Source organism: Orcinus orca, chromosome 15 (assembly GCF_937001465.1).
Source record: "Orcinus orca chromosome 15, mOrcOrc1.1, whole genome shotgun sequence".
NCBI lineage: Eukaryota > Metazoa > Chordata > Mammalia > Artiodactyla > Delphinidae > Orcinus > Orcinus orca.
In genome coordinates this window covers 71,464,107-71,479,207 of record NC_064573.1, presented here as the reverse complement: position 1 = coordinate 71,479,207, position 15,101 = coordinate 71,464,107, and the positions used below count along the sequence as shown (strand labels likewise).

Sequence of the window (15,101 nt, the reverse complement as noted above, 5' to 3'; positions counted from 1 at the left end):
ATGGCAGTGAATTCCACCATTCTGTCTTCCAGGTCACTTGTCTGTTCTTCTGTTTCAGTTATTCTGCTGTTGATTCCTTCTAGTGTAGTTTTCATTTCAGTTATTGGATTGTTCATCTCTGTTTGTTTCTTCTTTAATTCTTCTAGATCTTTGTTAAACATTTCTTGCATCTTCTTGATCTTTGCCTGCATCCTTTTTCCGAGGTCCTGGATCATCTTCGCTGTCATTATTCTGAATTCTTTTTCTGGAAGGTTGCCTATCTCCACTTCATTTAGTTGTTTTTCTGGGGTTTTATCTTGTTCCTTCATCTGGTACGAAGTCCTCTGGCTTTTCATTTTGTCTGTCTTTCGTGAATGTGGTTTTTCCCTCCACAGGCTGCAGAATTATAGTTCTTGCTTTTGCTGTATGCCCTCTCCCCACCTGTTTCTTAATACCTCATTTTCCCTTTTGTTCTCCTGAAGATGAAGGACCAGTGTACAACAAATCAAATGATTTCAAACAGCAACATTATTAATTTAAAAAAAAAAAGCAGAAAAGTTCTCTGTAGTTTCCCAAGCGTAGCCTCCTGGTAGTAATAGCCCAGGACCTGCAACTGTAGATGGATATGAAGGTCCAGCTCCAGTAGAGAAAGGATGCTGAGATAAGCCCAGGTCACTTAAATGCTCTCAGCCTCAGTTGCCTTACATGCTTAAAAAACTAAATTAAATAAAACAAGCCAATTGAGAGGATCCAGGAAGTATAATGAGTTACTGTTTTTTCACAGTGAGTTTTGATATATACTTATAGTGGATTCATGGTAGTAAGAATATCTTTAGCAAATAATTCAGTAGAAAAAAACAGAGTAGAACCAATTTACCAAATGATCTGTAAAATGATTAACTTAATTTAAAAAAAATACTTTTTGTATTTATAGTATAATTCCATTATGTCCTCTGCATTTAAGCAGTGATTTATTCACTGTGTGAGAATTGATTCTGTGGCAGTCATGTTACATTGATTGCAGTTTTAGAGAGGGAATGCCAGCCTTATGGTACATTCCTCCATCTTTTAGAGATGGCTTCTTTAAGCAGCCAAAAAGTAAATTATATTGGCATGGTTTGCCTTTGGTGTACTACCTTTTCTTTTTTTTTTTTTTTTTTTTTTTTCTGTTTTTTGGCCGCATTGCTTGGCATGTAGTGTGGGATCTTAGTTCCCCAACCAGGGATCAGAACCTGTGCCCCCTGCAGTGGAAGCATGAAGTCTTAACCACTGGACCGCCAGGTGAATCCTGGTGTACTACTTTTTTTTTTTTTTTTTTTTTCCGGTACCCGGGCCTCTCACTGTTGTGGCCTCTCCCGTTGCGGAGCACAGGCTCCGGACGCGCAGGCTCAGCGGCCATGGCTCATGGGCCCAGCCGCTCCACGGCATGTGGGATCTTCCCGGACCGGGGCACGAACCCGTGTCCCCTGCATTGGCAGGCAGACTCTCAACCACTGTGCCACCAGGGAAGCCCCATGGTGTACTACTTTTGAAGTGATGTTTTGTATGAGCAGATAGCAATGATATAAACCCCTCTTCCCAGAAACTATACGCTGCTCCTAAGTTTTCCAGATTTTTGGTACTGTGAGTTCTTTTTTCTAACTCTCCTCACAGAAAGTTTTAACAATTGTAGCTGTTAAGTATTTTACTTGGGAAAATTTTAGCTCTAAGAAAATAACAGTGTTTATATAATACAAAGCGCAGCCAAGGGGAATCCCCTGGTGGACCAGTGGTTAGAACTCTGTACTTTCACTGCTGAGGGCCTGGGTTCAATCCCTGGTGAGGGAACTAAGATCCCACAAGCTGAGTGGTACGGCCAAAAATAAATAAATAAATAAAAGAGCAGGCAAGGCAAGTTTAGTGAATGATGTTGATTCAACACTGTCCCTTATCTGCAAACACAGATGCAAAAACTGGCGAATTCAGACAGTGGCGCTGCCTGACTGGTTCTTCCAGAGTCTGGGAGAGGGAAAGATCTTGCAGGAGGAGCATCTTATTTGCCTTTACCTAGATGTTCTGATTGGTCCCAAATGATGAAGTTTAAATGGACACTTTTCCCTTTTCTCAAATCAGTCTTAAACTCCCGTGGAAATCAACAAAAATAAACTCCCTTTTTTTTTTTTTTTTTTTTTTTTGTGGTACACGGGCCTCTCAGCACTGTGGCCTCTCCCGTTGCGGAGCACAGGCTCCGGACGCGCAGACTCAGCGGCCATGGCTCACGGGCCCAGCCACTCCGTGGCACGTGGGACCCTCCCAGACCTGGGCATGAACCTGCGTCCCCGGCATCAGCAGGCGGACTCTCAACCACTGCGCCACCAGGGAAGCCCTAAACTCCCTATTTTACCCATTTTTGCTTCTGTTGTAAATTTTCCTATTGCAGTTTTTGCCTTGAAATAAAGGTAGAAGTGATGTGGTTGGTGATGGGAGCGCATTCCCCAGGACTCTGGTCCTACTCAGTCATTCAGCAGGACTTCTTGTTATTTCCATGCTGTACAGATTGCGTCTGGGCCATTGGCCAAGTGGGTATTATAACCTTGGCACATCGGAACCCAACTCTCACTTCTTGATTTTCTCAAAACCAATGTTGTTCTCAGTGTCATGGTTCATTTAGGGATGTCCTGACTCTCTGCATCCTGCCCCTTGGGGTGTTGGATCAGTGGCTTCTGCAGGGGGGTTGCTGCTCTGCAGCTGCTGCAGAATCTCAGACTCTCCCTGTCTCTTTAGATCAGCTCTTTCCTTAATTCTGCCTTTGGAATTGGTTTCCTCTACATTTTAAAAATGTGGCGTTTGGGGGGAATAGCCGTTTTTATTGCTGTAACTCTAGTGCCTAACCTGGTAGCAAGTTCACGATGGGTGATTAAAACAGGGAGGCAGTGTCTGGAAGCACTTTGTGTTTGCATTAAATTTGCGCTGTGTTTGAGAAATAAAACCATCAAATAAATGTACTTTTAAATGACTACTTGAGAGAAACCCACTCTTAACTTTCCTCGCTTTTTTTCTTGTTAGAACTGTTCTCTTGAGCTGTCCTTTTTCCATATTTAGAAATTCACATGGGAAAAGGATGCCAGTGATATAGTCATTCCTGAATGGATGCTTAAAGTTGTTTTTTCCAGAACCATGTTGGGTTTTCACCGATTGATTCACTTTTTCATCTGGAAGCCCTAGAGACTAATTGTGGTTTTTTTCCTTTCTTTCAAAACAAAACAAGACAAAACATTGCCATAGTAATGTGTTGTCCACATAGAAAATTCCAGGAATACACAGTATTAATTTTAAAAAAAGAAAAGAAAAAATCAGGAGGAGAGGGGATAGCTTGTAGTGGCTGCCGTGCTGAGATGCCCACTCAGGGCACAGCAGAGGGTGTTTGATGCCACTTTTCCTCTCTACTCACCGCATACGTTTTTGGAAGAGCCGAGTGGTATGAGAGTCCTAGCCGCAGCCACGGAACAGAGAGAAGCTGACGGACCAGCCTGGAAATCAGAGCCGATCTCATTTGTGCTAACTGGCCCGGGCATGAACTGGAGCTTTCACACATATGATATCTTGGATATAAACAGCCCTGCAGTTGGGTACAGGGCTGAATTAATTTGAAGACAAATTAATTTCATTCCATAGAATCCTGCTGTCCAGACTTGAAATTACATGTTGGGGTCATAGGGGTCACAGTTCCAGCAAGAAAAATAATCATGAACATATAGTAGATCCTTTTTTTGCCAAGTGCTGTTTTAAGCGTTTATGTGGTGATTATATTTAACCATTGTTAACAGCACAGTGAGGCAGGAGTGTGTCCCATTTTACCACTCAGGAAACGCAGGCCCAGGGGGTGACAGTTTCGTCAAAGGTCACCCCGTTTGCAGTAGTTCACATTCGGGTAGTGCTTGGGGGTGCAGAATGTATCAGCTCATTTGACCTTTGCATTTACCCCTGAGGAGGCAGAGCCGCTGCTGTCCTCCGTATGGAACAAGGAAATCAAGGCTCCTGGAAGTGAGGCCGCTTCTTAATGCTGACACATCCAGTTAGTGTCCCAGCTCTGGTGGAGACCGTGTCTTCTGATGCTCCAGGCCAGCATCCTTTCCACCACACCAGGCTGCATCCCAGGTTATGCACAAGAAAACTAAACAGGGACCGAATGGGACTTCTGCAACCTCTCCAGTCCAAACTGGAAGGCCGTTGCCGGCTGCAGCAGAGAGCCCTACAGAGGGCAGAGAGCCGCGTACTGACAGGCCTGTGAGCAGGGCCAGCAGGCCCGAAGCAGGGCTGTGTCCGCTTCGTGTGGAAGGACTTACAGATGTGCCGGCCCTTCCCCACAGGCCGCCTTTCTCCCCACAGAGGCCGGAATGCCACTGTCTTTGCATTTCATCGTACAGGCTTTTCTGGTCACTCTCCCCTGCCTCTGGGAATCCTCATGCCGGTGTTATCTTTCTTACTCTGGTGACTTTTTCCTGTCAGCCCCTCAGCCAGCCTCTTTGGAGCATCAGCTCTTTAGAAAATTGCTCTCTGCATCTGTGTTTTTTATTTTGAAACTGGATCGTTGATTTCCTTCCTTCCTTCTCCCTTTCCATCTCTTTTTTTTCTTTATAAATTTATTTATTTATTTTTGGCTGTTTTGGGTCTTCGTTGCTGCGCGCAGGCTTTCTCTAGTTGCGGCGAGCGGGGGCTACTCTTCATTGTGGTTCGAGGGCTTCTCATTACGGTGGCTTCTCTTGTTGCAGAGCACAGACTCTAGGCACACAGGCTTCAGTAGTTGTGGCTCGCGGGCTCCAGAGCACAGGCTCAGTAGTTGTGGTGCATGGGCTTAGCTGCTCCGCGGCATGTGGTATCTTCCCGGACCAGGGCTTGAACCCGTGTCCCCTGCATTGGCAGGCGGATTCTTAATCACTGCACCACCACGGAAGTCCCATCTAAGTGCTTTACATTCATGTTACCACATCGGTCTCCAGACAACCCCAGTGAGGGCAGGTTCATTATTACTCCCATTTTATTGGCGAGGAAACTCAAGGCCCAGATAGGTTAGGTGAATGTCCCCAAGGTCATACAGCTGATACGTAGCAGAATCAGGATATTCTTCACCCCTGCACCGTACTGGGGGCACAGACTGTGTGCCAGGCACTATTCCAGGACTTTCTTAACTCAGTCCTCACAGCAGCCCTAGGAAGCACAGGTACTGATGCTTCCCTGTGCAGTGATGTTGAACTGTTTGCCGAGGACCATCACAGTAAAAGGCCCGGGCAGGATTTGAACCAGGGTCTCTTTGGCTCCAGAGCCCATTCTCCATCCAACTGCTTGTCTTTGCTGTCTTTTTGACTTTCGGCCTCATAGACAGCTCTGCTTTGTTAGACCGTAAACCCTTTGAGAGCGGGACCTGGGTTTAGTTGTCCTTCCCCACTCGCCTGGTAACGGGCCTGCGTTAAGTGGCTACTCAAGAAAAGTGCCGCACAGGTGAGTAACCGAGGTAGTGAGATGGGTTAGGTGCCTGGATGGAGCACATAAGCCTCATTGAGGGAACCATGGAACCTGCCAAAAGTGAGATAAAGAAAGGGACAGAGTTTCCTCATTTTTAAAATTATATAATAAACGTTTTGTTCCATCATTAACATCTCCTCGCCATCCAAGGAAAAGATGCATGAAGAAGCTAGAGAAAGGAAAAGATCAAGTCCCATTATGAGCTCTCATGTTTAAGACAGGAAATGCTGCTTATATCCAAAGCCTCCCATCACTCCACGCCTCATTAGGGATTTAGAAAACACACTGCTTAATCTCGGTCATTCAGGCAGTGAAGGTTTTACTATCCTTGTGGGAAAACCCAGCAGCCCGTGGTCACAGTGCCCCCTGGAGACGGCAGGTGGAATTACCACGCTTTCCGTCCTAAGCGTGAGTCGGAATTCATATTGCAAAATGCATTTCCTGTTGAGTCTCTGAAGTCTCGTTTCATAATTGTTTCTCTGCCGACTTCGTGCTTTGATTAAACCAGTAGTTGTTTTCTGTTCCTTCTATTCACAGTTTCAGTCCTGCTTTACATTCAAATAGCCAAGTTCAATGTGGAGCAGTTTTACTGTTCATAAACCCTTGAATAAAAATAGGTGAAAGCAAACAGATAGCTCTGGAGGGTAACAGATGCCCACGCTCGGAGTCTGTTATGTTTGGTGGAGAGAGGCAGTGGTCTGGGTGAGGGGTTGGGAGAGGCAAGGTAGGTTCCCTTTGCCTTCCATGCTTGTTCATATCTGCCGTGTTTAAAATCTGCTGAAAGATGAGCGTGCAGGGGAAATTGGGTGACGTCCTAAACTTATGCCCTCAGAAGGCAGGTTTATGAACGATCGCTTAATTCACAACTTTCCTGCAGTCCTCAGACTGGCAACATTTTTGTTCTGATTTTTTTCAGGACGAGAGAACCGAGCTGAACCTTAACCACTCCTAATTCAGACTCTGCCTTTCCACCAAGCAGTCAAAAACAGACAGTTGTTTGTCTCCTCCTTAAAAATCCCCAACAAGGGAAAATTCTGTTTCTCACTTGTTCCACTGTTGAGTATGATTTTTTCCCCCTGGCAAGTTCTAAATTCGTTATGAACTAGTTCCATAAGATCTTTTTTGGTAGAAGATTTACTCATTTTAATCTTCATACAGAAGAAGATAATTGTTTTAAACTTTAGCCTGTTCACAAACTTAAATGTTACTTAATATCTGGTTTTAACAGCTTTATTGAGGTATAATTCACATACAGCTTACCCATTTAAAGTGTACAATTCAGTGGTCTTTAGTATATTCATAGATATGTACCACCATCACCACAGACAATTTTAGAATGTTTTCACCACTTCAAAAAGAACACCCCCAAAAACAGAAACCCCGTATTCTTTACCTATTGCACCCCTCCACCACCCCCAGCACTAAGCAACCACTAATCTATTCTCTGTCTCTATAGATTTTCCTTTCTGGACATCTCATATACATGAATCCTACAATATGCGGACTGTCATCACTGGCTTCTTTACTTAACCTAACATTATCAAGCTTCATCCATGTTGTAGTGTGTGTCAGTACTTAATCTCTTTCTGTGGTCATATATTCCTTCGTGTATCACATTTTGTGTATCCATTTATTAGCTGCTGGACACTTGGGTTGTTTACACCTTTTGGCTGTTATGAATAATGCTGCTATAAAATTTGTGTACAGGTTTTAGTGTGGACATATGTTTTCATTTCTCTTGGGTAGGTACCTAGGAGTAGAATTGCTGGGTCATAGGTAACTCTGTGTTTGATCATTTGAGGAACTTCCAAACTGTTGCCCAAAGTGGCTGCACTATTTTTCATTCCCACCAGCAGTGTATGAGGGCTCTGAATTCTCTATACCCTTGCCAGTGCTTGTTGCTATCTGTCTTTTTGATTCCAAACTCCTAGTGGATATGAAGTGATGTTTTATTGTGGTTTTGATGTGCACTTCCCTGATGGCTAATAATGTTGAGCAGCTCTTCATGTGTTTTTTTGCTCTTCATATATCTTCCTTGAAGAAACATCTAGATTCCTTGCTCATTTAAAAAATTTGGTTATTTTCCTTTTATTGTTGAGTTGTAAGAGTTCTTTAAATATTCGAGATAAAAGTCCCTTTTCGGGGGCTTCCCTGGTGGCGCAGTGGTTGAGAGTCCGCCTGCTGATGCAGGGGACACGGGTTCGTGCCCTGGTCCGGGAAGATCCCACATGCCGCGGAGCGGCTGGGCCCGTGAGCCATGGCCGCTGAGCCTGCGCGTCCGGAGCCTGTGCTCCGCAACGGAAGAGGCCACGACAGTGAGAGGCCCGCGTACCTCAAAAAAAAAAAAAAAAAAAAAGTCCCTTTTCGGATAGATATATGACTTGCAAATTATTTTCTCTCATTCTGTGGGTTGTCTTGTCACTTTCTTGACAGTGTTCTCTGAAGCACAAAAGTTTTAAATTTTGATGAAGTCCAATTAATGTTTTTCTTTTGTAAGAAGATTTCTTTAGTACATGCTACAAAGCTATTAGCTATCTTTTCGTTTTCTCAATGTAGAATTATAGAAAATATGATGTTTGAAAAACTGCACCACCCCCCAAGAAGGTTTGGTGGATGGAGTTTGCTTTCCCCTCAAGAATCATGGACTTAGCTAGGGGTTTTCACTCCAATGCGTCTCTTCATGGGTGCTTCAGTCATTTTGTATTTTTCTTTCAATTTTTTGGTATGCTTCTAACTGGAGAGTTTTGAACTTAACAGGGAATTTATTTTATTTTTAAATTTTATTTTGCGGTACGCGGGCCTCTCACTCTCGTGGCCTCTCCCGTTGCGGAGCACAGGCTCCGGACGCGAAGGCTCAGCGGCCCTGGCTCACAGACCCAGCCGCTCCGCGGCATATGGGATCTTCCCGGACCGGGACACGAACCAGTGTCCCCTGCATCGGCAGGTGGACTCTCAACCACTGCGCCACCAGGGAAGCCCCATTAACAGGGAATTTAAAATAAAATCTCTACTAATAGTAAATAAAAGCAGAGAGGTCTAACATTTTTAGACCTTATGGATATTCTGCTCTTTGCTCTCCTACTGCATTTGAAAAACAGCTGTACGTGTTTCACCACATTCTGCCTTTCATCCAAAGACCACTGTATGTTCTGTTTATGCAGAGCAAGGCTTCACACTGGATGGTCACAGTAAATGTGATAACGAAAGCCGACCGCTTTCATGTGGATGACCTTTCTTCCTTTGCCAACAGGTATGGCAGATCCCAGAAAACGGACTCACCCTTTCCCTGACTGAGCCCGTGGTCATTTTAGAAGGCCACTCAAAGAGAGTCGGCATCGTGGCCTGGCACCCGACGGCCCGCAACGTGCTTCTCAGTGCAGGTAGGAGCCGAGCTGACCTCTGCTTTCTCCTTGCCCTCACTTCTCGTGGCCTCTGTGTGGAAGGAACAACAGACGCATGCTGACTGTGCTGGCAGTTGTGAAGCAGATCATTGGAACCCACGACAGGGTGCCTAAATGTGGGAGTTCCCCAACACCCGTGTGCATGTGTGTGTGTCGAGGCCACTTGGGCAAAGCCAATGGAAGCTGTGGACTTCCTGCCTAGAATTAGGAACAGACACATGCTTACTTATATAATCACATTTCAGCAGAGTCATGGTTCCTGCTGGGGCCCTCCATGCCTCCATGGCCCTCAGTTGTAGTTATTTCTGATGTAGTAGAAGGAGCCCGAGTAGGAGCCAGGAGCTCTGGGTTCCAGCTTTGGTGTTGCTGCCAACTTTGGGGTGATCCTGTTAGTCAAATACCCTCCTTCCTTTTAAAAAATACTTTCATCTTTCTCCTTATACTTGTAGTCCACGTGTACTATGGAGAATATATATAAACAAAAGGGAGAAAAGAAAAATCATTTACAATCCCACCACCCGGAGGAAACATCATTATTACCCTTCTGATGTTTCTTTCCAGAGATATTTCTGTGCCCATAAACAATTTTACATACAAAGATGGGTTCAGACACTTTACATGTGACCTGCTTTCTGCACTTGCTGGTACACTGTGGTCCTTTTCAGGTGCCATTACATGTTGTGTGATATTTTTAATGACTCCATTAATAGTCCATTGTCTGGATACCTGTTTATTTAGTCAGTCCCCTATTTTTGGACACTGAGGTTGTTTCCGATTTTTCACTGTTAAACAGCACTGCAGTGAACCCTTGTGACCAAGTCCTAGTGTTCCTATTGGTTTCCCACTTGTGTAGTTTCCAAGTTTCATCTTAAAGAAATCTTTTTCTTTGTCTAAAATCTGAGATTTTATCTGCTTTTATAGAAGCAATGCAAAGGACAGGAAGGAGCTTTGTGGGGTGATGGAAATGTTGATCTTGACTCTGATGATGGCTACATGAATATGTACATGTATCAAAACTTAGCCAATGTATACTTAAAATAGGTGCATTGTATTTCATGCAAACTATACCTTAATAAGATTGGCTTAGTAAAAAAGCAGTGCTAATGTTAGCGGTAGAATTTTAAAGATCTTTCTCCTCACCAGTAAAAAGGAGAGGAGCAGGTCAGTTTTTAACTGGGTATGAAAGGTATTTGTGACGTAGTGAGTTAAGTTAAAAATCTAATGCCTGGTACCTATTGAAACCAAGAACTACTTTAAAAAAAAAAAAGTAAGACTCTCTTTTTCTAAATCACAATTGACTATAACTGGGAAGCCTTCCAGCGTTCTACTCAGAACCTCAGTCTGATAAGGAGAGAAAACAATTCCAAAGGTGGAATTCCCTCATGGAAAATACCCTATTGGCCGCCTCATCGAGGTCAAATCTAGGGTATCGTCAGCAGACTGAGCCCAGTCTCTCTTTTACACGCAGAGGAGAATGGTTGATTGCAGCGTTGTGCATAGTTTTGCATAGTTTAAGACTACGTGATCCATCCACAGTGGCTGAAGTTACTCATTTGCCTATGATGAACGAGGCAGAGGATGGGTCAAATCTCCATCGCAGAGTTTAGCTCCAACTTTTCATACTGTCTGTCGTACAGTTTTTTTCACCCATTTCCTACTTCTGACCCTAGGTAACGTAGGTGTCCTGGTTATTGGTGGCTAATTTTTCTAAGTGCTTGCAGAATTGGCTTATTGACAAGAATCCATCTTCAGGATGTCCGTCCCTTATTTTGCTTCATCCTTGAGCTAATGTCCTGGAAGCAGCAAATGGTGCCTCTTTTTAAAGGGGCCTCGGGGACTTGGGGCCAGCCCTGGAGGGAAGGGAGGATGGAGCTGAAGAGCTGAGGGGCTGTGGCTCGGTGGACCTGTGGCCTCTTTGGGGATCAGGTTCTGAATTCACGTGCCTGTTTGACGACAGTTGACGACAGTTTGTGCTTCTCAAATCAGGCCAGTCTTGGCCTATTTTTCTCTCCTTTTAAAGATAAAGATCTGCTGTGAGCAGATGGCTAGGCATTTCCCTTCACTTGTAATTTCCATGCTTTTGTGCAAGACCATGTCTTAACAGCGTGGTTGATGGGAATAACCTGCCATCCAGTCTTTGTCTTGAGCCTCCTAAACCACCATTTAAACCCTTTATTTTTAGTTCCTCTGGAAAAAAAAGAAGCTGTATTCGTTCTGATGCTTGTTTTACTAGAAAAGGAAACTTAAGATCACTCAGGGTCCACCAGCCCAGTTAACTCTTAAAAAAAACCATAGGGTTCTATTTTTCTGTTGTTCTTTGGTTGGTTGGTGTTTTTGTTTGTTTCACATGAGCCCAAACTTCATAAGCTGTATTTTTCCTTTAATGTGTTTCTTTTACACAAATTTCTTTTTTTCTTGGTCGCGTCAGTTTTTGACTGCCAGTAAGTAAGCCTTCTTATAATTAGCATCTCCATTTCAATACATAGGTGTGTTTATCCTCCCTGTATTTGTATCGATAGTTTTCACAAATGTGTTGTTGTGCAGGCGTTTCTTATCCCTGCTTGCTTTCAGGCTGTGATAACACCATCATCATCTGGAACGTGGGGACGGGGGAAGCCCTTTTAAACCTGGACGATATACATTCGGACATGATTTACAATGTGAGCTGGAACCGGAACGGCAGTCTGATCTGCACAGCCTCCAAAGACAAGAAAGTGAGAGTAATCGATCCTAGGAAACAGGAGATTGTTGCTGTAAGTATTCTTAGGACAAAAGCCCCAGTATGTGTAGCGCTTTAGGGAGTGAGAACTTTCTGCGTTTTAAGGCAGACCACAGGGGCTGGGACTGCCAGTCCGTGGACCTTTGCTGTGTGCAGATGCCAAACTGTGAATCAGAAGAGTCTCGGCCAGGCTTCTGTCTCCCAGTTGCCCTTCTCTCCAGAGCTGTGCATTTCTAGCTTTTACCCAAGCCTTCCCTCTCACTTGGCGACCATTTCTCACAAAGAAACAAAGTTTTTTTTATCAGTTTGCTTAAGAATGTGCACGTCTAGAGCAGCTAACCCACAGAGTTTACTGCATGCTGGCTTAGGACTGCAGATGGATCTGTTGATTCCCTCCGCTGCTCCCCAGTCGGTCTTTAAAGGGCCTGACAAGATGCCATGGGTTCTCTCCACAGCTCAGCGTCCCCATTTCTGCCACCTGAGCTAGGCCTCCACAGAATCACACATCACAGCAAAAGATGGACACTCGGGCCTTTAGTCAGGTTGATACTGCAAGTGTCGCATCCAGAGGTGCCTCACTTCCACCCCACTCTGCCTCGTCACGGCCCTTCTCTGAGAAGGTGGCTCTTGGCCGGTGATAATTCCCAAGAGTCGGGTGACAGGCATGGCTGGTGCTTATCAAGGCCCCACACCCCGTGCTTTCTCCACTAGAACCTTCCAAGGGGTGGGGCTGGTGGGCTCCCGCTGAAGAGATGAGGTTAAGGAACGGGTTAGCCAGACTCCACTTTCTGTCCTGTGAAATTGCGAGATGCTGTAGCGGCCGTCCACCTTCAGGTTATCATCATACTCTTGAGAAACAAAGGCTTGGCAGAGCTGTTCCGTGTGTTTTGTTTTTGCAGAGCCTGGACTTGGGTTGGTGGCAGGGGCTGGTGGAAGGACTGAGGCCTTTCAGTCCAGACCTGGCGCGACTGCTCGCTCACCAGCCGAGGGGCCTTGGCCAGATCCCTTGGTGTCGCTTTGTTTCCTCCTCCTTCAGGGAGGGGAGGTGGCCAGTACTGACATGCTCGTGCACGTATGTGCACACGCGCACACACACACCTTTGACGTGAGTGCCATGTGGGGTGGCGGGGTTCACTGTCTGAGCCCCCGCTCTCCCCCACTTTTCCTTCCTGCAGTCTGACTGTGTAAGCTGCCTCTTTGCTCTCTCGCCCAGGAGAAGGAGAAAGCACATGAAGGAGCCCGACCCATGAGGGCCATCTTTCTGGCTGACGGCAACGTCTTTACCACTGGTTTCAGCCGCATGAGCGAGCGGCAGCTGGCCCTCTGGAACCCGGTATGCCCCTTCCCAGCCCTGCCACCCCTTCCCCAGCCTCGAGTTTTCTCTTTTCTGAGCGGGCCTTTGGGTTGGTCAGTAGATGATAGGGTTCTCAGTGTCGTTTGCTGAACTCCTGCTTGTCTTAAGTTGGATGTGAAGTTCTCATCCTCACTGGAGACTTACTGCGAAATGTATTTTAAAAATGCATTCTTGATACTCCCAAGGAGTCTCTGTTGACTGTAGATTTTAGAAAGAATGCGTGAAGAATCCAGTGTTTTAGACTTGGGAAATAAGTTCTAAACTTAGTTAAAATATTTCCTAAAGAACATGATCAAATGTCTAAATCAAAATAGTCATGCTTGGGAAAATGTTCATGACAGCACAAGTGGGAAACACGTACTGAACTGCATATATGGTATGATCCCAATCTGTGTGTGCTTCTATGTTGGAAGGAAATAGGCCAAAATGGTAATTGTTTTTACCCCCCACTGGACCGTGGGATTACGGAATATGGGATGATTTTTATGTTTTTCCTTGTACCTTCTGATTTTTAAAAGAACATGAGTTTATTTTTGTAATAAGAAAAAAGTACTTTTAAAAAAGAAAGCAGTCACAAAGGAGATGGGCTCTCATCTCTGTCATGGGATCACACTGATGTGTGCATTATGTTGCCAAATCAACACAATTTTCAGTGAGTTGGATCTCATCTAGTATTCCTGTTGGTAATTACATGTATGAATATCATATGTGCATTGTTTAAACTTTCATTATTTTAGGGAAATGGCTAACTTAATTAGGGATGAAAAATGTATCATCTTATAAAAATTCACCTTTTAAAAATGTGTGTGCGTGTGTGTGTATTTTTTTTTCCCAGAAAAATATGGAGGAACCAATTGCTCTTCATGAAATGGACACTAGCAATGGGGTGTTGCTACCTTTCTATGACCCCGACACCAGTATCATTTACTTATGTGGAAAGGTAAACAGTAATTTTGCTGTTTGATCTTAAATTTAATCCTGTAAGAAGAAAAGTTTATCCTTCAGAGATTTAGTAGATGAGCAATTGTATAGAGAATAGTGCTCCATGGGTATAAGCTTTTGAGGGCCTCAGAGACTCTCCAGAGGGTTCTCGCTCCTGGAGTTCAGTGTTAAGGCCCAGGCCTTGCAATTACATGGCCTGACTCAAGTGTCAGGAGGTGACAGTCGTTACAAGAAGACCCCACACTGAACTCAGGACACCTTCCTGCTGCCTGATGCTTTCTGCCTAACTAAAGTGTTGGTAGCTTTATTATCATTACTGTTACTTCATTTTAGAAGGTAAAGACCTCAGTATTCCTCATTCTTCTGTAGGCTCAATTTCCCTTAGAATTTTTGTAGTTGAAATAAATGAATTAATACAAATGGAGCTGTTGATATGTTCCCTTCCCCAAACCTGTCAGATAGTCCCTTGCTGGGGATGAAGCTGGGGGTGTTTTACTTCTGTTCACAGTTGATGGAGTGGGCTGCAGACCTGCTTGACATTTTTATAGGTCAGTTATTTAGAAACTGAGATCTTGTCTGTTTCCTTGAAAGTCATTTTACTTGAGATGTTAACAGCTGCCATAGACTGCATTGTTACCCAGATGTTACTAACACTGGGTGGAAAGTTACTGTGAGTATGTAGAAAACAAATAGTGTATGATTAGCTTGTCTTCCATTGCTTTAGATAGTTACATCCTTGAAACAAATGGAAATATGAGAAAGGAGAGGGTTGTTAGGGCAGAGTACCGCCTAGCTATTCATCACTTCTTCTTACACACACATCTCTCCCCTCAGGCAGGATTGCCTTCATTGTTTAGGGTCTGTAACTGTGCAGACAGTTATTTACACTGAGAGAGGCTAGCACGTTCTTCAGGTCTTCAAAAAAATCTGACCATTCTAAGCCAAATTATCACAGAACTTGACGCATTGTAATGGGATAGCATTCTCCTCTGAAGTTAAAGGTTACTCACTAAAACTAATGTCTCTTCATTAGAAAAATCTTACTTCTTATTATCCGATTGTCTGGTGTTAGCGCCCTCAGGTCTGTGCCCGTGGAGGTATGCTGAAAAGTCAGTAATTGCCCGCTAGCCCCTCTTGGTCTGCTGTTTGTTTGTTGTGGCGCAGTTGTTGGGCGGAGGTGTTAACCTTTCTGCTCCGACTCTGG

General features: G+C 44.4%; 1 protein-coding gene across 4 annotated transcripts in view; it reads left to right on the top strand.

Annotated features, from left to right (window-relative positions):
• CORO1C (coronin 1C) overlaps nucleotides 1-15,101 on the top strand; it is an 85,252-nt gene that overhangs the window by 63,809 nt on the left and 6,342 nt on the right. For all 4 annotated transcript variants that reach the window (XM_033408627.2, XM_033408630.2, XM_012537335.3 and 1 more), the window contains exons 4-7: nucleotides 8,732-8,861; nucleotides 11,454-11,635; nucleotides 12,815-12,934; nucleotides 13,791-13,895. In XM_033408627.2, the coding sequence (XP_033264518.1) occupies nucleotides 8,732-8,861; nucleotides 11,454-11,635; nucleotides 12,815-12,934; nucleotides 13,791-13,895 (537 nt within the window). The remainder of the gene's footprint in view (nucleotides 1-8,731; nucleotides 8,862-11,453; nucleotides 11,636-12,814; nucleotides 12,935-13,790; nucleotides 13,896-15,101) is intronic.